Source organism: Nelumbo nucifera, chromosome 4 (genome assembly GCF_055504915.1).
Source record: "Nelumbo nucifera cultivar China Antique chromosome 4, China Antique-T2T, whole genome shotgun sequence".
NCBI classification, from domain to species: Eukaryota; Viridiplantae; Streptophyta; class Magnoliopsida; order Proteales; family Nelumbonaceae; genus Nelumbo; species Nelumbo nucifera.
The window spans coordinates 3101498-3125831 of NC_142652.1; the positions used below are offsets into that span (position 1 = coordinate 3101498).

General features: G+C 34.6%; 1 protein-coding gene across 1 annotated transcript; it reads right to left on the reverse strand.

Moving 5' to 3' along the window:
• Positions 1-1380: 1380 nt before the first annotated feature.
• LOC104591834 (coiled-coil domain-containing protein SCD2-like) lies at positions 1381-22935 on the reverse strand. The gene is made up of 17 exons (XM_010250885.3): positions 22282-22935; positions 21491-21663; positions 16861-16936; positions 16599-16640; positions 16412-16474; positions 14249-14298; positions 14142-14169; positions 11308-11382; positions 11075-11185; positions 10928-10988; positions 10563-10679; positions 10264-10385; positions 4891-4960; positions 3817-3855; positions 3539-3579; positions 3268-3394; positions 1381-1766 (listed from the first exon to the last, which is right to left on the reverse strand). Exons 1-17 carry the CDS (start codon positions 22633-22635, stop codon positions 1630-1632), a joined length of 1686 nt encoding a protein of 561 aa, XP_010249187.1. The 5' UTR covers positions 22636-22935; the 3' UTR covers positions 1381-1629.
• Between the last annotated feature and the right edge of the window lie 1399 nt (positions 22936-24334).

Sequence of the window (24334 nt, forward strand, 5' to 3'; positions counted from 1 at the left end):
AATCATTACCCTCGGTTTCACTCCATGCCCCCTCTACATCCTCTCTCTCTCTCTCAATCACCGAAAATAGTTCAGTTCAGTTCAGAGCTCAAATGTAAAAAACTAAAAATAAAAGGCTGGTGCTAGTTTATTTGTGTTGTTGGAAGTGAGAGTGGCTATATCTCGAGTCTCGCCTATCTCTATCTATCCCTTGTGCCCACCTTTTCCATTAAAAAAAAACTTTGCTTTTCATGCGTGTCCACAGACTCCACACACCCTAATATTACAATCACATGGACATGAACATCAGAACATGGTGGTAGCACGGGCACGGCGCTAGGGTTAACATCTCTTAAGTCTCAACAACAACAATTCTACTTTTTTATGTCTTTGGTCCGAACTCCAAACGTAGTGGTTAATGGGTGGGACCGTGGTGGGGGGAATTTACAATAACAATTAACAAGACCGTGAACCGGTGAACGCATGCGCGTACAATCAGAATCAGGCTTCAGGCATCATCAGCCGCGTGAGGACTGAGGAGCAAACACCCTACTCTTCCAATGGCAATGTGATCTGTCCCATTCCATTTCCAACAACGGTCCATCCGAATAGGGACAACCCACACTACCTTCCCTTTCCCCTCTTATTCTCTCTCCCGGGACCCGTGTGCATCTCCGGGATAAAAGAAAACTTTCAAGTCCAAAGTTTGGGTCTGACCGTCTGCGGACTGAGGAGGACACAACTCAAACCACTCTTGTGAGTTGTGACCCATTAATGGGTCCCCCACCTACCAGATTGACTGGCAAACAATCAGCTTAACTAGTCTAAAATTCTTGTTTCCAAAAGCAAACATGCTATATTGTTATTATGCCGTGACTGTGGTAAAGAGTACTTGAGCTATTTGAAAGCTCTGAAAATAAAGCATGAATTAGATAGATAGAGAGGCCCATCCAATGATGTGCCTTAACCTTTGAAATATATGCCACGTGTTAAGCACTTTAGTTACAGGATCCTCACTACCAGACCTTTTCTGTTAGACATGGATCCCACCAACTTTCTAATTCGAAATCCCTATAGTTATACTCATGATCATGATACACCATGCCAGCTCCGTACGTTTCAGGTTGACATGAGGTGAAGCATTTCCACTTCTGAATGGGAAGTTGGTGCGAACAAAGGTGCGTCAATTGCTCAGTCTCAGTGCAAACACAGGGTGAAGACCAAAAAAACAATGAAGAACGAGTCAACATACCTGGACTTGGATCATTGCTACTAGACGGAGGTTTGGGCTCCAATTAGTAAGAATGATGGAGAATTGGTTTTTTTTTTAATTTTATTTTAAAAAAATTTAGTTTTCAATTACAAATTCAAATAATCGCAAGCTGTTACAAAAACAAGTCATTATCAAAGTATGTTATCGCTTTTAAATCTAAATATATGATACAAACACCATTAAAAAGACCTAAAAAGAACGAAATGTATATAAAAATGGGTGGTGCATCTCCCTGTATCTCTCACTAGTAATACAAGTGATACAATGATCTTAGATCTCCTAAAACGGGACACTGCAAATAAAGCCAAGGAAGATGCTCTTGCAAAACTTGTTAAAGTCCAGAAAACACAACATAAACATATCAAAGGTGGCAATCATCAAGGTGAGGCTTCTGAATTTGCAACTAACTTGTGATTGGCAGTAGGTGCAGAAGCTTGATCAATTTCCTTGCGAGATGCTTCCCATAATTGCTGTTCAATCCCAAGCTTCCTCAGCTCCATCAGACCTCGCTCAACTTAAAACAAATACCAACCATGAGTGCAATGAACAATCCAAAATTCAGGATTGATGGTAGAGGGGGTCTCAAATATGTGAATTCCATCTACTAATAATCTGCATAGTTCAATCTGCCAATTGTAGGGAAAACAAAGATTGGCAACACCAAAACTTGAGAAAATTGGTGATTTTATCCATTGACTCAAACTTTGGCATAGCTCTGACCAGAGTAAATGCTCTATGTTGTTTTTTTCCAGTCCTCACTTCTTGGAAGGTGTTTAACATAGTTTCATCCTCTAATTGTTAGGTATCAGGATACTAATAAACTTTTATTTATTATTGTAGTTGATAAAACTGTTCCTACAACAGGAGAAATGACTTAGGTTATAGAACAAAATCTTATCATAATCTCTTCATCACTTCATGAGGGATTTATGTTTATAGTAACATAGATTATATTTTATCCCCCTTTTTTGAAGAAGGTAAAGTATTGAATTGCATTAGAAGTGAAAACCAAATCAGCCCATGTACAATGAGAGCCTGTACATTGGGAGTATACAAAAAGACCTGAGAAGTCAGTGAAGAAAACCATGTTAACATTCTTCAGGATGATTTCCATTTTTCAAAATTGTATATCTTGGGTTTTCATATTTTTCAGCCAAGTAATCAATGTACTAAACATTTTCTAGAAGTTGCTCAGCAGTTACACACATGACAGTTGATTTAAAAGGCCAGCCTAACAGGACTCAAACTATCACCCCACAAGTAACCAATGTACTAATGCACTTTCTTTTGGTTGCTGCCTAAGAAATTTAAGCTTGTATAAGATTTTGGCATAACCCCCCACCCCCCCCCCCAAACCAGGTGCAGGCGGGATTTGATCGCAAGTCTCCGTTACGACCAGCAGAAGACCTTGCCAACCCGTTGGTTGGCACCTTGCAAAAGAAAGGAAACAATTTCCATGATATTTATTAGGAAAATTCTATGGAGACCACCCCAATCCCTCAACTGCTTTTCAGCTGCTTGTATCTAGAACAATGAAAATTAAAAATTCCCTTTAGGGTTGCCCTAGTTTTGAATGCGGGGGAGGTAAGGGTCATAGAAGTGCAGGTATCTGCAAAATTCCCAAAGTATTGATACATTCAATATGTAATATGTATTTGACAAGTTTAGCCTAATTGAATTTTATCATGTAAGGGGGGTACCTCATCAATCAAACCAACCAAATTCAAAGCCAATATGTAGTCCTTGATCCAAAAGTTGCACGTCCAGGGTTCCAAAAAGACATGCAGTTTTTGATTTAAGAAAATTGGCCTGATATTTGAATGGCTTGGACTAATGATCATGTGCACAGTACACATATAATCAACCTTGCACATTGGTGCATTGATCCATCTTCTGGTAAAATGGCAAGCTTTCCACAGTCCTTCTAAAGTGGCATCCAGAAACCATTGGGTATTTCTCCATACACATACCAAAAAAAAAAAAAAATTTAAAAGAAGACATTAGTAGGAAATTACCATCAACAGCATCATGTGATGTTGGGGATTGGCCGCTGCGACTGATCCAAAATCGAAGTCTCTCTTCAGCAATATCCTCTTCCACACCATGAGCTTTGGCTCTTCTCCAAAAATATGTAAGCCATGCCTGGGCAAGGTAATAATATACTTTGAGAAAATATGGATCTGATTAGAAGCATAAATAAAACCATAACTCATTCTTAATGGCATCCTAATTTTAATTGTGTACTTCTGTTCATGTTTCTGTAGAAATGAGAAATGAATGCCAAACCTCCTTGAAAAGAACGTCTTCAGACTCCTCTTGGCTCAATTCTGCATGGAAAAGAAAAAACATACCTCAGTTTCCTTACACTCTGCAAGGAAAAGAAATCTCAATTTACTTCCAAGAAATATGTTTAAAGAATTGAACAGGTAGACACTCCAGTCCCCAAGGAAAAGATCGTGGTTGCATTATTGGGAGTACTGTAGACACCTAATGGTTATGCATTGTTTCCTTGACATTAGCATATGTATAGATTCTAAAGCAAAGCTATGATATATAATTCTTACCAAATGCCTCCATGAACTTTGGACCAGGTGACTGAGGATCTGAGGATATAAACAAGAAAACAATTTAGTGCATACAGTATATCTATAAAATTCCTAACACAAAAATAACTTGAAAAACAAAACTTCATTGAAATCAAAATGGCTACTTGAAGATTTGGTCAATATTGGTGTTGCTGATCTAGGATATTAAAACTAGGACATTTAAAGTTCACTAAAGCCAGTAACTTAGATTCATCAGAAATCATATCAACATTTAACAGGTTGGTTCTATAGTAATTGGTGTACATATAATTTAGAAAATAAGTAACAAGATTAATCTTTGCAACCTTTTCTGCTCATAAGATCAAGGACATTTCCAGGAAAATAGCTAAGGGTTCATGCATGTTTAACCTTTACATAACCAAGAAGGGTATGCTATAAACTGATAAAGTGATAATATACCCTAATTTTTTTGGAAGGAATTTTTAACAAATTTAACAGGTCCACAAAAAAGCATGATAATGATTAATTCCATAATTTAAAAAAGGCTAAAATTGATGGCCTGATGAGTGCTAAAGCTTTACGAATAGGGCAAACAGACATTTAGACTTGGTATAAAATTTACCAGACTGAAAATATATTCACTTTATCAAAGTTGTTTCAAGGAAGGAAAAAATAAGTGAAAAAGGCTCATAGCACCAAAGTCATCAAATAAGGGAGGCAAGACAGGTGGATAGCAGCATAGAAGCAGAAAGTTTTTGGATACCCTGATCTGCAAACTTCCTTGCAGACTCACTAGCTCGAAAGGGAAAGGCTGACCTTGAGTTGGGGAAACTGTCCTTTAAGTTAACAAAATTATCTTGGGTTCACTTTTGATCCTTAAGCTGAGTGGGCAGCAATCACCTGACTCTTGGTAAAGAAAATATAGAAATATCTTGTACTATTTTGTGACATACTAAACTTTTCACACTATCAAAAAAATTTCTATTACCAATCTCGAAAACGAAGGAAAGAACAAGTTGTGATAAAACTATCCTGCTAAAACATATCTTGATATATAAATGCCAAGCAACTAATAGATTATGATATAACAACCTGAGATGGACTGTCGAACCAAATTTGGACGCCGGTGTTGGCCTAGTGCAATCACAACAGCATCTTCAACCTTAAGGTCATAGAGAACAAAATATAAACAAAATGTCAATTTAAAGAAAGAACTACCCATGCGATGCACGGGAAAATCTAAATGATTTAATAATTTTATTTTTCATTTAATGTTGATTTATAAAAAATAATTATTGTTAATGAATATGAATAAATATTTTTTAATAAATTTAGTTTTATTAATAATTTGTAGTAATTTTAATAATTTTTATTCTTTTTTTATTTTTAAATGAAAATTTGATTAACTTTAAATAAATAAAATACTTATAAAAACTAACATTTTTATTAGTTCCACTAATAATTAACAATTATATAGGAATGACAACTGGGTGGGTTCAAGGCAGGGCACCCCATCCCTTTCCCTACCCCATAGTCAAGACACTATACCCCATCTCCGCCCCGTCACCAGTGTCACACGGGTTCAGGGCAAGGTAATCACTCCTCAATGTCGAGCAAGTTCAGGGGCAAGGCACCCCACTCTTCATCAAGGATGGAAAATCCTCAAATTTCCCTGCTCCATCCCCAGTATTGGGCGGGTTCAAGTAGAGGTGTAAATTGGGTCGTGTTGGATCGGCACAACACGACCCGCATGTGGCCCGCACAAAGTGCGAATCGTGCCGTGCTGGCCTACGAGGCGTCCCAAGCCATGCCTCCCTCCTTTAGGATAATTTGGGGGGTCGTTTCGGCACGGCCTATGGCCCAAGCCCGCACAGGCCCGTGTCGTGCTGTGGGTCGGGCTGGTCCATGCCAGGCCATGCTGCACACCAAGCCAAGCTCAAGGCAAGGCACCCACTCCACGTCCAAGATTTTTAAAATTGGACCGGATAGGGAACCGTTCTGGGGTCGAACGGTCCTACTGCTCGGTCCGAATGGATGACCCGCTCTGATAAAAAAATAAAAAATTAGAAAAACAAGAAAAACGCCAAAAACTATTGCTCAGGTTGACAGTTCGACTGCCTAGGTCAACGGTTCACTAACCATATAAACGGTTTTTGGACAAAAAGCGGTTTTGAGGTGAAAAGATGTCCGGTCTAACCATCTGGTTTGGTCCAGTTTTGAAAACATTGTCCCCGTCAACCCAATATTCAATTTGATGATAAAAATGATCAAAAGGATATATAGAGTATCAACCACATGGTAAATTTCTAAAAGTACACTAAATTGTCTTTAATATTAAAAAATGTAATTTTATGAAAATTTTGGAAAATTTATTGTACTTGTGTAATTTTGAAAATTTATTCAATTTTTTTTAATTTTTATAAAATAATTTATTTTCTTGTTTTTTTTTGAGAAAAAGTAAGGTAATTGAATTAATACGTATAACTATAACATATTACAGCCTTTGGTCCACAAAACTCCATGTACAGACAGCAACTATACAAAAAGTTACCAAAAAACCAGTCTCTCCCAAATACAAACAAGAGACACCCAACTAAATCAAGTAAACAAAAAATCCAAATCAAAGTATTGATGGTGGGGGATATGCTTAAACGAGTCCTTGGCTGACAGCCAGGAATGTAAAGCAGCCAATGCCCGAATTATACTAATTTATCTTATAATTTCTAATATAAACTAACCAATAATTTCCTTTTTTCCAATATTATACGAATTTATCTTAATAAATTGTGTAATTATTTGTTCAAATTATAGTTTTCCATTTCCCAAAGTCATTATTCTTTAATAATTTTCAATGAAAATTACATAATTTTTCAATGGTTTTCCAAAATCTATCAAATGTAATAAATTTCCTAAAATTTCCAAAATATTCTAATAATTTTCAATAATTATTTAATGCATTTTAAATAAACTTTCAAATACTTTATATCTTTTAATTTCAAAAATGTTATTTTACGAAAATGTAGTTTTATGAAAATTTTTTAAAAAATTATTACATTTGTGTAACTATAGGGATTTATTGAAAATTTTTTTAAATTTTCATTAAATATATATTTTTATTTGGTAGTTTATTAACAAAATTACACTAATTTATCTTTTATTTTTCAATATAAATTAATTAATAATTTTATTTTCTAACATTGTAATATTTTGTTCCCCCATTTCCATTTGGTTATTAATTATAATAATAACAATAACTAAAATTTTATACTTTTTATAATTGTTAAATATAATTCTCAATTTTATAAAAATTAGTTAAAGAGTTTTCAATTTCTATAAAATGTTGTTAATGAGTTCATTAAAAACAATATTTATTAATTTTTGGTAATTTACTAACCGTATTTATTAACTTTTGGTAATAACAGTATTTAATACTCATTGAATATGGGTGGGATTAAATATTAACTGTATTTAACTATTTATTAATTAATATGCATATTTTAAATGAGGGAGAGTGGATATAGATTGGGGGGATGCATTTTAGGAATTGATTAGGGAGTGGGGCAACATGATTCTTTCCTATTGGTTTAAATGACATACCTTATGAGAGAGATTATAGGAATATTTTTAGGTAATTGGGTGACATGGCTTAATGGGAGTGGTGGGAAGGGGAGAGGAGAGAAAGTCAAAGAGAATGCAGGGTGGGGATAATGGAGCAAGGAGAAGCATGGTAACGAGGACCCGTGCGATGCACGGGCTTTGTTAAGCGAAAGTTAAACAATAGAAATACATAAGAGTATATAATTGTTTTATATTTTAACTTTTTAATAAACAATCCGATCAAACTCAACCCGAGTTGGCCGGTTTTTCTAGTATTTCATATCGGCTTTGTTTAATAAATATATTAATATTTTATATTTTAAATTTAATTTTTTAATACGGGAAAGTAGGAAAATTCCCATATTTCTTAGTCTAAAATATTTTATATCATAGATTTAATTTTTGTAATTTATTTTTTAATAATATCATTGTAATTTATGAAATTTAAAGTTAATTTTTAAGTTTAAATCTTTTGAACAAACAAACTAAAACGAAAATAGACCCAAATCAATACAACCCGAGTTGGTGGGTTTTCACTAGTGGTCAATCGGTTTCAAGCGACAAATTGTGGACTTGACCAGATCAATTTAGTTGGTGAAACAGTCTGCAACTGAACTGAACCAATCATTGAACACTCCTAATTTCAACTAAACTTATAGTCTAATCTCTAATAAATAACAATAGTTTAATCTCCAATCATTATTAAAAATTTATAGCAAATGTACACAATCATTGAAAATAAGTTTATAACGAAAATATAATAGATATAAAATAAAAATACAATAATTACAAAAATATAATAAATATTGAAAATATACTAAATTAGTCAATAAATAGTGTAATCTCAAATAATAGTTTAATCTCTAATAAGTATTAATCTATAAATTATAAAAAATATATAATTACTAAAAATAAATTTATAACAAAGTTACAATAAATACGATAAATTAAATTTCAAAAGTTAAAAATTAGTTGTTTAATCTCCAATAATTATTGATAATTTTCTATTAAATAACAAAATAAAAATAGATTTATAAATAATTATTGAAAGCATATTTATAAAAAACAATAAATAATTACTGAAAATAAAATAAATATTAATTATAGTATATATAAATATATAATGAATATACACTATTATTGTAAAATTATTACTAATAAATATAACTTTGTTGATAGTTATTTTCTATAATTATTAATTGATATAAGTGAAATTAGTTATTTACAATATTATTTAGTTATTGAAATAATATTGTTATTTAAATTCTTAAAATATTAATTACTATTGAATTTAATAATTCATAAAATTATGATTGTACTATTATTACATAATTCGTTATTAATTTTTTAAAATTATAAATTATTATTAATATGAATATTATGAATTCTATTATAATTACTTTTCTACTTTTAAGAATTTTTTTAAATTTATTACATAATTCCGTTATTTTAACTATTTAAAATTTTGTCATGTTAAATATTTTGTTATTTAAATATTTAAATAATATGTAAAATATTTAAAAATCTTCATTATTTGAATTTTATTTATTTTAATGTTATCACATAATATTAAATATTTTGTTATATTATTTAACTATTTTTAATGTTTTTTTATTTAAGATTTTTAGTTATTGAAATATTTAAGTAATGTTTATTTTTTAATGTCAAATTTTTGTTATTTGAATAACATTTAAATTGAATAATTCGTAAAATTATAATTTATATTGTTACTACATAATTTCATGATGAATTTTGTAAAAACATTGAATTATTAATAATATGAATATATGAATATTATGAATTCTATTATAATTATTTTTCTACTTTTAAGAATTTTTTTTTAAATTTATTACATAATTTCGTTATTTTAACTATTTAAAATTTTGTCATGTTAAATATTTTTTTATTTAAATATTTAAATAATATGTAAAATATTTAAAATTTTTCATTATTTGAATTTTATTTATTTTAATGTTCTTACATAATATTAAATATTTTGTTATATTATTTAGCTAGTTTTAATGTTTTTTATTTAATATTTTAGTTATTGAAATATTTAAATAATCTTTTATTTTTTAATGTTAATTTTTTATTATTTGAATAACATTTAAATTGAATAATTCGCAAAATTATAATTTATATTGTTACTACATAATTTCATGATGGATTTTGTAAAAATATTGAATTATTAATAATATGAATATTATTAAATCTATTAATTTTTTTTGTGTTTTGAATAAATATTTTAAATTTATTATCTAATTTCGTTATAACATTTAAATGGTTCTGAATTTTTTTAATTGAAACTTTCTTTAGATAGATATAGATAAAAAGTGGAGGAGAGGATAAATAGGAATTAGATATAGTTTTGGAGAGAATCTTTCTACTAAATTAGAGATAATTTAAGAGATAAATAGGAGTTAGAGATAATTTAGGAGATAAATAGGAATTAGAGACAATTTAGGAGGAAGCGGGGGAAAGTGGTGTCACTTGGCTACTTTCTTTATGGTTGTTAGAAATAGTTAAGCATATGTGATTTCCTTATTGGTTTAATGGGTAATTATGTGGAATTAAAAAAATAAAAAAGTCAAAAAAACAGAAAATTAGGAAGGGGTTTTGAAGCAAGGAGAGGTACGGTGACGTGGACAGACCAATTTTAATATATAGATAGATAGATAGATAGAAGCTGATAAAAAGCAATGGTTTTGCTTTTATAAAATTCCATATCTACAGAAAATCCAATACTTGTTGCATAAGAGTACCTAGGGATGACATCAAAACACTAATCAATGCCGGGGGAAGGGAAGATAGAAAATTGACATAGTATGATAGTAAAAAGATGAAGAACATAAACATCAAACTAGATACCTTCAAAGAAGCTAGCTCCCGCAAACCCATTTCAACTGAAAGCATACTTTCAATACTGCCTTCTCCAGTTAGATCACTTGAATCCCGTACAAGTTTAATCCTTTTCTCTGGATCATCACCACCTGTTCAGTGTTTTTAAATCTTATATGACTGTTTGGCATGATAATGTATATCATCCATGAAAGGAACATCAATACTCAAAATTACCCAGATTCAACCTCTCCCACACCCTCCAAAGAAAAAAGAATGAAGAAAAACAGAAGCACAATATGGGAAGGATCAATTGTGATATGATTAACCTTGGCTCCAAGACTCTTCCTTAGCCTTTTGTCCAGCAGAAATCACAACTTCAAAGGGAAGAGGTGCTAATGATGACCAGTGTTCATGCTTTGACACTGCAACATCTGCACATATACCTATAAAGAAACCGTGTGGAAAAGCAAGTTAGATGTAAGCATGTGACTGGATGAATTGTAAATACACCAACCAGCACAAACTCAAGAAAAGAGGAAACACTAGCCAAAAACTAAGTAAATAACAATAATACCAACTTTTAACACTAAGCTTGATAGAATGAGACTAAATCCTAAAAGCCTTGAAGAATAGTATAATATTGCAAACCATAATATATTAAATTCTCAAAATGGTGCAACAAGCATATTACCATAACGTACAGCTAAACACCAATAGCGAGCAAGCCAACATCTCTTAAGAACAACTTCTTCCTGGAATGAGAACCAAAATAAAGTCAGAGCATCAAAAATCAAAATTTGCATGTTACATAGTCTACAAAAAGGTGCAAGAAATGGACCATCTCTTCCTGAGTTAAAATCATTCTATGTGTCATTGAGCGAAGAGATTTTGCTTCAGATTCTGCTTCTCGAAGCTGTTCTACAGATGCTACTGCCTCATCTTTTGCATTCTGACCCAAGCAAAAAATAAAACATTGAAACAAAGCTGTACAAGCATAAACGGCTTGATTTTATTTAGCAACAAAAGAGAAAAATAAAGCAAGGACCATTCAAATAGATTACTATGCTCTACCTCAAGTTCTGACCGAAGAGCCGCAATCTCTTCATCTCTCCCCTCCTTGGTTTGCTTTGCAGCTTTAAGAGCAGCCTGACACAGAAAAATTATGTTGACACAAAGTAACAAAAGTCCTAGAACAATGAATCCCCAATATTTCTGTATTGCACAAGAACACTATAAAAAACAACTAATACTCATTGTGGCCAAAGATCCAAAATTTCATTATCATTAGAAATATCATCCTGTAGGGGTATAGGAACAGAGATATTTTAAGGACACTTCACAAGCATTATATGTAGATGTAAAAAGATGGGGGAAATATGGAAATTTTCAATGGAAATAAAAGAAAAGTTTAATTTTTGTTTTTGTAAAGAAATGTTTAATTAAGCTGATAAAAAAAAGACATGTTTAATTAATCATAATAAACATTAACAATTCAAGAAACCATAGATGATGCATAGGTGTAGTAGTAATGGAATGTTAGAAAATTATAAAACGCATCATTACGCACATATTTCAATCTCCAGGAGAAGGCTAACTTAGAGGTCCAAATAGGACCTTAAAAAAATAGATTTCAAGGATAACCTTCTTTGAACTTTATAGGCTTACCTAGAAGGGTGGTAGTATGGGACTAGAATGAGGCAATGGCCATTGAGGTGATGGAGGCCTTCTTAGGGGGGCTAGGAACAATCAGGGACAATGAGGATGCAAAGGTGTATGGATGCAGATCCAAGTGAGATTTTTCAGTCATATTTTCCTTTTCTGTTTTGCTAAGAAAAGACAACTATGCTCCTTGGTGAAGCATTCTGTCACCAATAACTACCACAAATATCACCTTTTCATGTGGAAAATGATATTAGCAGGTATATTGACAATTGGTCAATTTATCTGTAGGAGTATTAAGAATTTATGCCATCAATGACAAGCCCATGCTTAAGTATTATAAGAATGGTGATTGTCTTAAGCACGAACTGAGCACATAAACAAAAGGCTGCAAGGTAGACAAAATTCTACAAGCAGACGTCTTCATAATGGATTTTCAATCAGTGCAAAAGTTCCTGATGTTCAAACCTGAACACCCCTTTCTTTTTGTTCGGTAAGAACCTGAGTACTCCTTTTAAATTGTCAAGCTTATGCCAAATTTATTTCAATCGGTACACTTTCTTGAACAACTGGCCAGAATCCAATAATTCAGGAAAGTACTGCAAAGCTAATTCTTGAACTGTTGGGTTGTGCTCCATTGTGACCTGGGTGACCAGGGTTCAATCATGGAAACAACCTCTCTGTATGTACAGGGGTAAGGTTGTGTACATCTGTCCCTCCCCAGACACCACAGGGGTAAGGTTGTGTACATCAATTTCAGTATGTTGGGAGTCTGCAGAAGAAAAGCAATTGAAGCATCTTTGACAGCAAAAATAACCTTTTACCTTGATCATTATCCACTGGAACAGTCACAAGTTTTGTTAGGGACTCAGATTTACAAGTTTTGATAGGGATTCGCATCATGTTATTTTTATTAGCTATACACTATGATGCCATATATGGATACTAACAGAGATAAGGAAACTGGAAATGAGGATACTCTTCATTTCCTGAAGTTCTCCCAAAGTTCCAGACATGGATACAAGTACATGTATCCTAGCTTTTATATCTAGTTTTTCAAGCTAAGGTAATTTTTGAAAGTCTAAATTCTTGCTACTTATGTCTGCAACTAACCAAAATAAGTAGTTATCCCCCTTTGTGTTTGGTTGAACCTCTTATAGTCCCCTTATATAGCAATTTTTCTCTGATCTGTAAGTGCTCAAATCATCATTTAGTTCAGCATATAGACATTTCTTATACTCTTTTAGCTTTCAAAACTTTCACAATGACAAGAGTACCACTCATACCCATGTTCAAAGAGAAAAAACTGCAATGGCCACCCATGCAGACTGTTAAGATAAAAAAATAAGTTCTTATCCCAACAAGATCCTATTAGATTTCAAATGTATCAGACTCCAGACTTCCAAATATCACCTAAGCATAATTGCATAAGATGCCTTAAAACATATAACTTCTTATTGTTAAAAAATACCATTTCACATATTTTAAGCTATATAGCATATCTAGAAGTATCCATACACTATCTGATTCTGTTGCCCTTGCAGAACAATTTTATGCGAATATAAATTAACTATCCTTATTTAAAGAATTTATAAAAAGAAGGCATCAATAGCCTGCTGAGAATATATGATCATTATCATGTTAACATTGAGTTTATCCAATAAGCATTCAACAGAAGTGCATAGATCTGAAAAATTAATTCAATAAAACCAACAGATCTAGATGCAATGTAAATATTTAATTTTTTGATAAGCATTAGAAGCAGTCAATATTTTGAATGCTAAAGAAAGGAATCAATTCCAGGTCAGGGGTTTGAACACCATCCTTTAAAGGGAGGGAATAAGAGACAACCTTATCACCTTTAAAATTAGGGCCGTTTACTTATGAATTTGAAGGGGGGGGGAGCAAAAAGAGTATATTCTTATTGTCCTAGAGCAAACAATCATTGAATTACTTAAAAAATGGATCTGATGTATATTATGAGATAAAATAATTTTTTTTCATGAGATAATTTTCAGGCATATTCCTTATGGGGTTTGAATCCCCAAGACAAAAGGAGAAACTGTGGATAAATAAATAAGAAAGGGAAAACATTGGGGATATTGCAAACAATGACTGTGCCATAATTTAAAGCTTATATTCTATATAATCAAGTCAGAAATAATACCATCATCAACTAAGATTCTGATTAACCACTACTTGCTTATATATTTGGAAACAAATATAATTAAGTACCCCATATTTACCTCTCTCTGGCGTAATGCTGCTTCTTTTCTGCACATGACCACATAAGATGTCATAGCCTTGAAAATGAAACATTATGCATAAATTTACATCTAAATCCCAAAATTACCTGCTCAACAATTTAGCTTCTAGAGACACGCCTTCTCCAAGAGCAGCAACCTATAAGCAAATGATACTTATAAATGTTAGGTCTGTATCCAGTCCAGCCATCACAAGACCCCAGATAGCTGGGACTAAAAGTGGGTAATGGCCTTTTATATACATGCAATCATGAATAAGTGATTAACACTTGTGCTTTGATGGTCTAGCCTTTGCACATTTTACATTAAAGTTTTCTTGTTACCATTAAAAAATAATGAGTAAGTATGTGCCAAGCTACAGCCCTTGGGCAGGGCAGGGTCCATCAAGGCCAAAAACCAAAACTCAACTTCTGGACCTAAATTGAAACTTGGGCCTAGCCTTAATCAAGTTGCACTTAGGGCTAGGCTGGATTGGGTTCATACACTTGCAATCCAAGCTGTAGCACTAGCTTTAACCTCCTTAAACACTTCTACTGTTATACTAAGACTCCCTAAAAACTAACCTAAAATGAGTGTATACCATAAAATATAGAATAGATGGTTCCATTAAATGGTACAAGGTTCAACCAACTATTAAAGAGTACATACAGATATAAGGTATTAATTACTTGGAGACTTTTTCTTTTGTTACCAAGATGAACATCATTCATGTTTTGATATCCTTAGCTGCACATTTCTCATGGCCTTTATACCATATAGATGTCAATAATGCTTTTCTAAGTGGTGACCTACAGGAAGAAGTTTATATCGAACAGCCTCTTAGCGTATCTATTCCTAAAAAAGAGGGGAAAGTGTGCAAACTCAAGAAATTAACCTATTGACTCAACCATTCTCCATGAGCTTGATTTTACAGATTCGAAGAGAAAATTTAGAAGGTGGGATTTGCTCAATCACCAATGACATACTAATAGCATTCTCTTCTTTAAGAAAGATGGTATAACTCAATAACTATTTTGTGCATTTGGATGACATTGTAATGACTAGGAGTAGTATGTTTGATATCTCCACATTGAAACAATACTTGGCTACAAAGTTTGAGAACAAGGATTTTGGTGAGCTCAGGTGATTTTTGGTCATAGAAGTTTCAAGGTCTAGAAAGGGCATTTTCATCTCTCAAAGTATGTTCTTAACCTGTTTAAAGAATCTAGCAAGTTGGGTGCTAAACCAGCTAACACTCCTATGGATCTAAATCATAAGATTGGTGGAAGTAATAGTGATGTGTCAGTTGATAAAAGAACATATATCTTTGTTTGACTCAACCAGACATCTCTTATGTTGTCAGTGTGGCCAGTCAATATAAACATCAGCCTTGTCTTCCCCATCTAGCAGTTGAAAGAATACTATTTTACTTGAAGAGTACTCCTGGTAGAGGCCTGTTGTATGCTCTACATAATTACCTTGGCTGAAGCCTATAATGATGCTGATTGAGCTAGGTCAGTTGGTGACAAGAGATCTACTTTAGGGGGGGTGCACATTTCTTGGAGGTAATATTGTTTCCTGAGGAGTAATTTGTGACTTTGTATTCTCTGTGATATGCTGTTGATTAACGAAGCAAAATGATAGACAGCACAAAAACTTCCTCAAGGTGAAACTCTCTTCATTGTTCTTCTTAGTTTACTTTCAACATGTCTAGAGCAACCACTTTCTCTACTTTATTGTCCAATTTACAGAAACATGGTAATTTGGTACCAGAGAATAAATAACTACAACTGGGGAGTGGGGAGGAACATGCCTGGCACCTACCTTCCACATAGAGGCAGCCTCCATCCCTGTTGAGTTACTTGCCTTACTTTTGGAGTCTACTGCAGACAATTTTTTCTTCCATATGTAAAATGCCTAAAAGCTAGCTATACTGACAATAAGCTGGGGGTGGGGGTTTAGCATAATGGTGTTCTACTACTACCTACTAACAGACATTTTAAAAAACAAATTATTCAATAAATACATATTATATTGATTCTTTATTCCAATATTAATTAAAGTCAAGTTATCCATCAAAAAGTTATTAAATAAATAAATAAAATATCAAGACTGATTATTCATGGGATGGAAAGACTTTACCAAATAAGAAATGGAGCCAATCATATAACAAGACCTTATGCACAGCACTCATTAGAAATTGAAGGTCAGATTACTTCTAGATTGCCAGACTGCGAAATAAAAGAAAAATAACTACACAACAAAGAAGTAACCTGTTTCTCGAGCTCTCTAGCTCTTGCCTCAGCTTCCTCACATCTCTCTTCTGCAAGTCGGAGCTGTACAGAGGATTGCAACGTAAATATTATGTTTATTACAGATAATGTACGAAGCAAATGAAGTATGAAACCCTAACTTGATTTGGCAGAAAGAAAAGAAGGTAAAAGCATTAAAGTAACACACCTTCTCAAGAATGTTCTCATTCTCTTCTTGTAGCATATCAAGCTGCAATTTGAGCATGGCATCATCTTTAGTTTATACTTTATATTTCCAAATTTCATCAACAAATCACAATGTTATTTTCATCTTACATAAGCATTTTAGCAAGCTACCATGGTCCATGCATAAGCCCAACAGAATCATCAGTAATGATGGCTTTATTCATTTTCAGGGATGGAAATAAAAAAAAAAAAGGAATAGATACTGAAAGATTACATTAGTATACCTCATCTCGAAGTGCAGAAGCCTCACGCTCATTCCCTGTATCTTTTAAGTTAAGATGTCCCATCTCTGTTGTAAACCTGCAGTATGTCAATTGATGTTATAAAAGAATTTCATCTGTAGAAATGCAATAGCTCTTTTCCCTTTGGGAGAGCCTAACATTAATAAATTTTTTCCTTTTTACACAGTTGTATCCAAAGGATAGTTTTTTTTTTCTTTTCTTTTGGTTAAAAGTCCAAAGGATAGTTGAAGATACACACATGCATGGTGCACAAACACATATTCATATAAATCCAGGAAACCTTTGTTAAAAACAAGGAAAAAGGACTTGAAGGAGAATGACAAATATGGATAGTTGATCCTTATGCATGTTCAACAGCACTCCAAACTCAAAGATCTTGTATTCGTATTAACCTGGAATTTATTTTAATTAGAACTTTTCTTAGACTTGAGGTTTTATTTTCTTATGGACGGGTGTTACAAGAGCACATTAAAAATGGTATTGAATGAAGCTTCAAGTTTTCCTTTGAGATTTTTCTTTATTGCATGTTGTGGATTCCGATGTTTATTAACCAAAACAAGTTGATCATCATGTTCTTCATCCATCCACATCTACCACTTTGTCAACATAGCAAAAATATATATATTTAAGAAATAGGTCAGATTCTCACTGGTAATCCACCTGCAGATATAACCATTCTCAACATTTTCTACAGCTTCCTAACACATCATATCCACAGAAGAGAGATGCAGCACTGGATAAAATGAAACATATCAAAGAGACATCTAAGAAAACCAGAAGGCACATTACATCATTCTTGGCTACTCAAGCTCTGCAGGTCATGGGAAATACTTGAAAGCTCAGCCATTGGCTCGGGTCCAATGTTACAGATTAGTTTATTCCACGGGTCGGTACTTGAATGTAAAAGAGAACTTTCAAGTGTTCATTGGCTGGTTTTGGCTTATAGACTACAGAGGCAAGCTCTTGGCATTTAGGCTGTGCCTGTGTTTGGCACGCTTTTACAGAATTAATTCGGATGAACTTTGTGATCCTAAGAATCATTTTTAAGTTTGGATGTATGAAAATTGCTTGAACTAATTCTTCTTTCTGGGCTCAAAACTCAATCTGAGCATTGATTCTTTGGAATTAAAAAATTTATCTTCAAAAATAAATCATTTTTTGCTCAAAAATCATTCTTCAAGTAATGACTCTTTGGAGCAGAATTTTAACCAAACATAGCTAATTTCAGCTGAGAGAAACTAGACATTTATATTCAGCACTGAACTGCTCATTCAGATAGATTTCATGACCGACAAATGAGAATGCTGATTTTCTATCTAGGGGGAAGGATCATAGTGGAATAGAGATAACTGGTTTGGGGCTACATAGCCAGGGGAGTGTTTTGTGAGTGGATATCAGCCTTGTGGTGTTTGCCTTGTTTCCCTTTTCCAGTGCCTTTGGAAGGTTGGGAGTATGATTTTTCATCTCTTTAATAAAACTATGATTCACTGTTGATGATCAAAAAAAAGAAAAGAAAAGAAAAAAAAGACTGTGGGCTTAGCCCATAGATGTAGAAGAGAAACACATGCTTCAGTCCTCAAACACCAAATCCATGATCTAAAGAACAACATAAATAAGCCCACACTTACTTATGTTGGATTAAGGGTTGTGTCACTTCTTGCCATTATTCCATCCTTGTCAATGGAGTAGTTAAGGACTTCTTCCCAGCATGTAGGGGCCTAAGACAAGGTGATCCACTCTCCCCCTTTCTATTCACTCTTGTTGCTGATGTGTTAAGTAGATTGATTTCAAAAGCAGATAGGGAGGAGACTGTGAGTGGATGGAGGATAGGAAGAAATAGTGTTCCAGTGACTCACCTTCAATTTGCAGATGATACTATAATCTTTTGTGAAGGAAGTGATTTGAGGAAGGTACGGAACCTTGAGAATTTAATAAAATTTTTTGGAAGTGCCTCAAATCTGAAAATTAGCTTTGAAAAAAGTTGTTTGGTTCGAGTCAATATGGATGATCAAGAATTGGAGGCTATTGTACATTGCTTAGAGTGTTCCACCTCGTCTTGGCCCTTTAACTTATCTAGGTCTTCCCCTAGGAGAGTCGATTTTGGAACCCCACTGTGGAAAAGTTTGGAAAAAAGTTGTCAAGTTGGAAAAAGAATTATATCTCCACAAAGGGTAGAGTGACTTTGATCAGATCCACACTTGCTAATTTGCCGGTTTACTTTATGTCTGTCTTTAAGATTCCTACTAGAGAAGCTAAGAAGATAGAGAAGATGATGAGAGATTTCTTGTGGAAGATGGGGCAAGAGAAGAAGGATCATTTGATTAGGTGAGAGATAGTTAGTCGAAGTAAGGAAGGAGGACTAGGACTAGGGAATCTTACTCATAAGATTGAGGCTATTCTAGGTAAGTGGTTGTGGAGATGGTCCTTAGAGAGAGAGAGGTTATGGCATGCAGTGGTAGTGAGTATCCATAGTTATTCCGGAAATGGTTGGGATGCAGGGGTATCCAGATGGGCAACTCTTGTAACACCTTAGAAGGCAATTCATGGCATCCTCCCAATTCCTCCACTTCGTAAGGTGTGATGCTTGCTCTGGGACTCATGTTCTTTTCTAGGAAGACACTTGGGTGGGAAATTTGCCTCTCAAGGACTTGTTCCCCTCTCTCTTCTCTATTTCCCTTTATAAAAAAGAGCATGTGTCTACTTCACTTTTGTCCCCGTATACCCCTTTGTCTACAAATTGAGACCTTGGCTTCCATAGAGGGTTGAGGGATGAGGAATCCTTATCAGTTTCTAAGCTCTTTTTGTTACTTGATTTTGTTTGCTTGGACCCACTCAATTCTGATAGGAGAATTTGGACTTTGACTCCAAAAGGGTTGTTTACTTGTGCATCTTTCTTTAAATCCCTTTGCTCTAGCTCCTCCCCTTGGGCATTCCCAGTTAAAGAAGTTTGCTCTAGGCCTATTCCCCAAAAAATAGATGTCATTTGTTGGGAAGTTTACCACGGCAAAATCAATACGATGGATAACCTACAGAAGAAAAGACCTTTCTTGTGTTTATCCCCTAACTGGTGTACTTTGTGCAAAGCGTAGAATGAGGACTGTTACCACTTATTGATTTCCTGTCCCTTTGCTGCAGCATTTGGAATTGGGTATTTGGTTTGTTTGGGTGCACGTGGAACTTGCCAGCTGAGGTACATTAGTTGTTTTCTCCATCTACCTTTGTGTGGACCACGAGAAGAGGGAGAATTATGTTAAAGTGTATAAGAGCAGCTCTCCTATGGACTATTTGGGAAGAGAGAAATTCCAGAATTTTTCAGGAGAAGGAAAGAACCATTCTTGAGGTCAAGGAGTGTATTTTGACAAGGGCTATTTTGTGGCTGAAATCCTTAAAGCTCTTTGAAAATTACTCCTTCGATGATATAAGGAGGATTGGTCTGCAGTTGCCCTCACTTCTTCTAAGAAGCCTAGAATTTAAGTAACTTGGACTCCGCCAATGGAGGGTTTTTGTTAAGCTGAATTTTGATGGGTAGTCAGGGCAATCCAGGACCGTCTGGTATTGGTGGTGTACTGAGAAATGAGAACAGCAACATCCTTGCCCTTTTTTCGGGACCAGTGGGAATAGGAGACTCTGTGAGGGCTGAACTCCTAGCTACGAGACAGGGGATACAGATTGCTTATCAACTTGGAGTGCAGAACTTAATAATTGAAGGAGATTCCAAGGTGGTAGTAGGATGGTTGGCTGACCCGGGTATTGTCACTTGGGACCTTAAGGATATTTTGAAAAAGGTTAAATGGCTTTCGAGGGATATGATAGTTAGATTTCAGTGGGTGGGTAGATCGGCTAATGCCTTGGCTGATTATCTTGCTAAACAAGGGGCTACTCAGGTCTCTTTGTATTGGGCTTCTCTGTAATTTTCTTTGTCCTTTGTTCTGTTTATTAACTAAAGGGTTGATGGTATCCTCCACCTCCCCTCCTTAAAGGGGAGGTAGCATCTCATGCTTCTCCCTAAAATGTACTCTCTTTGTCTATGAATTAATAAATCTTACAATTCACTGATCAGAAAAAAGGAGCAACATAAATAAGCTGAAAACAGGGTTGGTTTTTGAGCCCCACAACCTTTTATTGAGCACTATTCGGTATCAAAGCAAGTCCTGCAAGAAGAATGTGACGAAATACCATACAACAGGATGGTGGATTTTTGTCATAAATGTTATGGGACAAAAGCATGGTTCCTTGATGATTTGCAAGGAAGTAGAATGAACAACTTCCATAGAACATCCAACATATGTTGCCAACAAGGTTCAAAGTATCAATGCTCTTAATACAAAATTGGCATACCAAGAATTTTTTTATCAGTATACCAGGAATTTATCTTGATCAAAACTCCTTTTTTACTTTTTGGGTTTGATAATTTGACAGGGATGTTTCACATCAGTTATTAAGGTTCAACACAATTGAAATCACCTAACTCCTATTATTGAGAGTATCAGTGACCCTGAAGATCAATACATATTGGTTGAAATGCACCAATGTGTTGCAGTTCTTTTTCTCCTTATTTTTTTCTTTCTTAGTATGCAATAGTTCATATAAGAATAGGAAGATACTTGTTTACCTTTTCTCTCTTTGCCTACTACTAGGAGGTTCTATGGGTGGTAAACTAACTGCAGTCCTCAGTGCTGTTTTACTTGGTGGTACCAATGGTGTTGTCCGAACAGATACTGATGGCCGTCCAGCCGACGTAGAGCGAACCGCTGTAGTAGCATGATCTAGATAGTTCCGACCTAACTAATTAAAACAGAAAAAAAAAACAAATAAGCGATCTGGTAATTAACAAAAGTATATCAGTATCAGTAAAATAACAAAATATGCACCATTTCCAAACAAACAGTGAGAAAATAAACCAATTAGCGTCAAGTTTAAGAACTATATCATCACAACCACACGCATTTTGCAACTTCCAATTGAAATTTCAACTCGACAGGGATCTGATCCAAATCTCACATCTACTCGATTACTAATTATAAAACTGATAGCCTATCCTCCACCAATCACATATCCCTCATGTACTCAATTACTGGTTGTCAAACCAAAAGAACTAAAAATTTTTCAACCAATTCCAATGCAGCAGAAATAACAAATTCAAATCACACCAAAGAACTTTCAATTAGGAAAGAAAAATTAAGAAACAAGAAATTTTCAAATATCCAACCCAAGACAAGATCCCTAGACCAGTGAAACTGCAAAAATAAACGTCACACTCAAGCAGAAAACCCATCTAGCATGCTTCAGCTCCGTAGAAACACCAAATTCAAATCCGATCTAATACCTTTTCCACCAATTTAATCAAAACCATATTAAAAACACATGAAAGTCTGAAAACCAATACTGTTTTGCTGAAAATACCGCAGGAGAGGGGGATCTAGTTGGCCTGGATGACGAGATCGCAGGTATGCTATTATTATTAACACTGCTGGAGAAAGACGACGGAAGAGGAGGAGCAGTGTAACGGAACCCTAAATCGTCGTCTTCATCGTCGTCGTCGTCGGCAGTGCGAGTTGCCATGACCTGTGCCAGCCGTGCAGCTGCGGCCTTGGCGGCAACGTTCTGAGTTCTCTTGATGTTCGAGAGGCCGGCCGCCGACGAGGTCCGAGAATGGTGGTGAGCCGGCGACATGGCCGGAGAGGACGAACCGGTGCTGCTCGAACCGCCACTCCGCTGCCGCGAGTAGACCGGACTGCCGTTCCGCCTCCGATCCATGCGGTGCTAAGTTGACTGATTTGGAATTTTGGATTGAGGGAGGGACAATGTCTTTGTTGATTTTGTTACTGGGGACAAGTGGGGTCAGAGTCGGAAGGAAAGATGTGGGACCTGGACCTTGAGGGATTGTGGCCGTTCGATCTCGGTCGGACGGAGTGTGTGTTCCAAGGGTGAGAACGACGAGGAAAGCAGGTCTAATGAGTTGAGCGCAATCGCTTGGCATCGAGAATATAGGTGTCGGCCGAAATGTTGGTGAAATCAGTCGAAATTTATCTTTCGGTAACTTGTCGGCGGCGATTTGCTCAAGTGGTGCGGTACGGGACAATATATTCATATTCATTGACTAGTGCTGATTGCGGGTTCGACTTGAATCGACCCGGCTAGTAATTGGGTTCGAAATGGACTCGGTTCACATTCGGAGTCGCGTATCATGGGGAAATGGGCTCCTAAGCGGGTCAAACACGGGCTCTCTGAACTTACCCTGTTTATGCGATTCACCCAATACAGGTGTTTGAGGTGAGGCAGAAGCGGGAAAAAAGATGCGTTTGGCACAAAACTTGAAGCACAATAGTGTTGTCGCACTAACATAAGTCTAAGTCTAGAGGTGGCAAATGGGTGGGTTGGGTTGGGTTGGGTTGGGTGTGGGTTGAGTACTAATCCACCCATATTGACCCACTAACCCATTGATCCACCCTAACTCACCCATTTGACCCTCTAATTCAATTTTTCAAATTATTTTTTTAATTTTTTTCTATATTCTAATTGCATAAAAACATACAATTGTAGAAAAAATACAATAAATGGCAAATATCTATCTATCTATCTATATTTTCCTTGTAAAACATCATAAATTGTAGAAAAAATTAGAAAACATTAGAAAATTAAATAAAAGGAAAGAGAAATTGTAAAATCATAGAAAATTAAGAAAATACTGAAAACATACAAATAATAAATTTTTTCAAAAAAATATATTTTCATCCAAAAAATCAGAAATTATAGAATAATAAATTAAATATAAAATCCAAAAAATTGTATATTTCAACCAAAAATAATAATCACAAAAAATGATAATAAAAATCTCTAGAAATTATACATTTCAGGTAAAATAGAAAAAATTATATAAAAATGATGAATTATATATATATATATATATATATTAACCAAAGAATAGAATAAAAGAAAATTAACAAAAAATAATTACAGGAAATGATTAAATAATAATCATCTGATCCTCATTATATATTTCAACTAAAATGATTTATAAAAAAACTAAAAATACATAAAGTATACAAAAGAATATCAAAAAAATTGGTCACAGTGGTGCCTCTAGATCAAATGGTCCCTTCGCACTCGCTTGCATCATCTTGCTCGCCCTTGTTCTCCTCCTTCCTCCGTTCAATCACCCTTGTTTCCCCTCCTTCCTTCGTTCAATCGTTGATATCACCTTGCTTGCCCATGTTGCTCCTTCCTCCGTTCAATCATCGGCATCGATCTTCTCCTTTGTTCCTGTCCTTCATCAGCATCAATATATTTGGAAGAAGGAAACATCAATGTTGTTGATTCAAAGCTCAGGGAGAAGGAATGCTGACAGTAAGTTTGAAACAGCATTTTGAAACCTTCATTTTTCCACTAATTCAATATCATGGTGCAACAATTAAATAGATTGGCATCATTGCTGGTGGAGGCGAGACTGACGGTA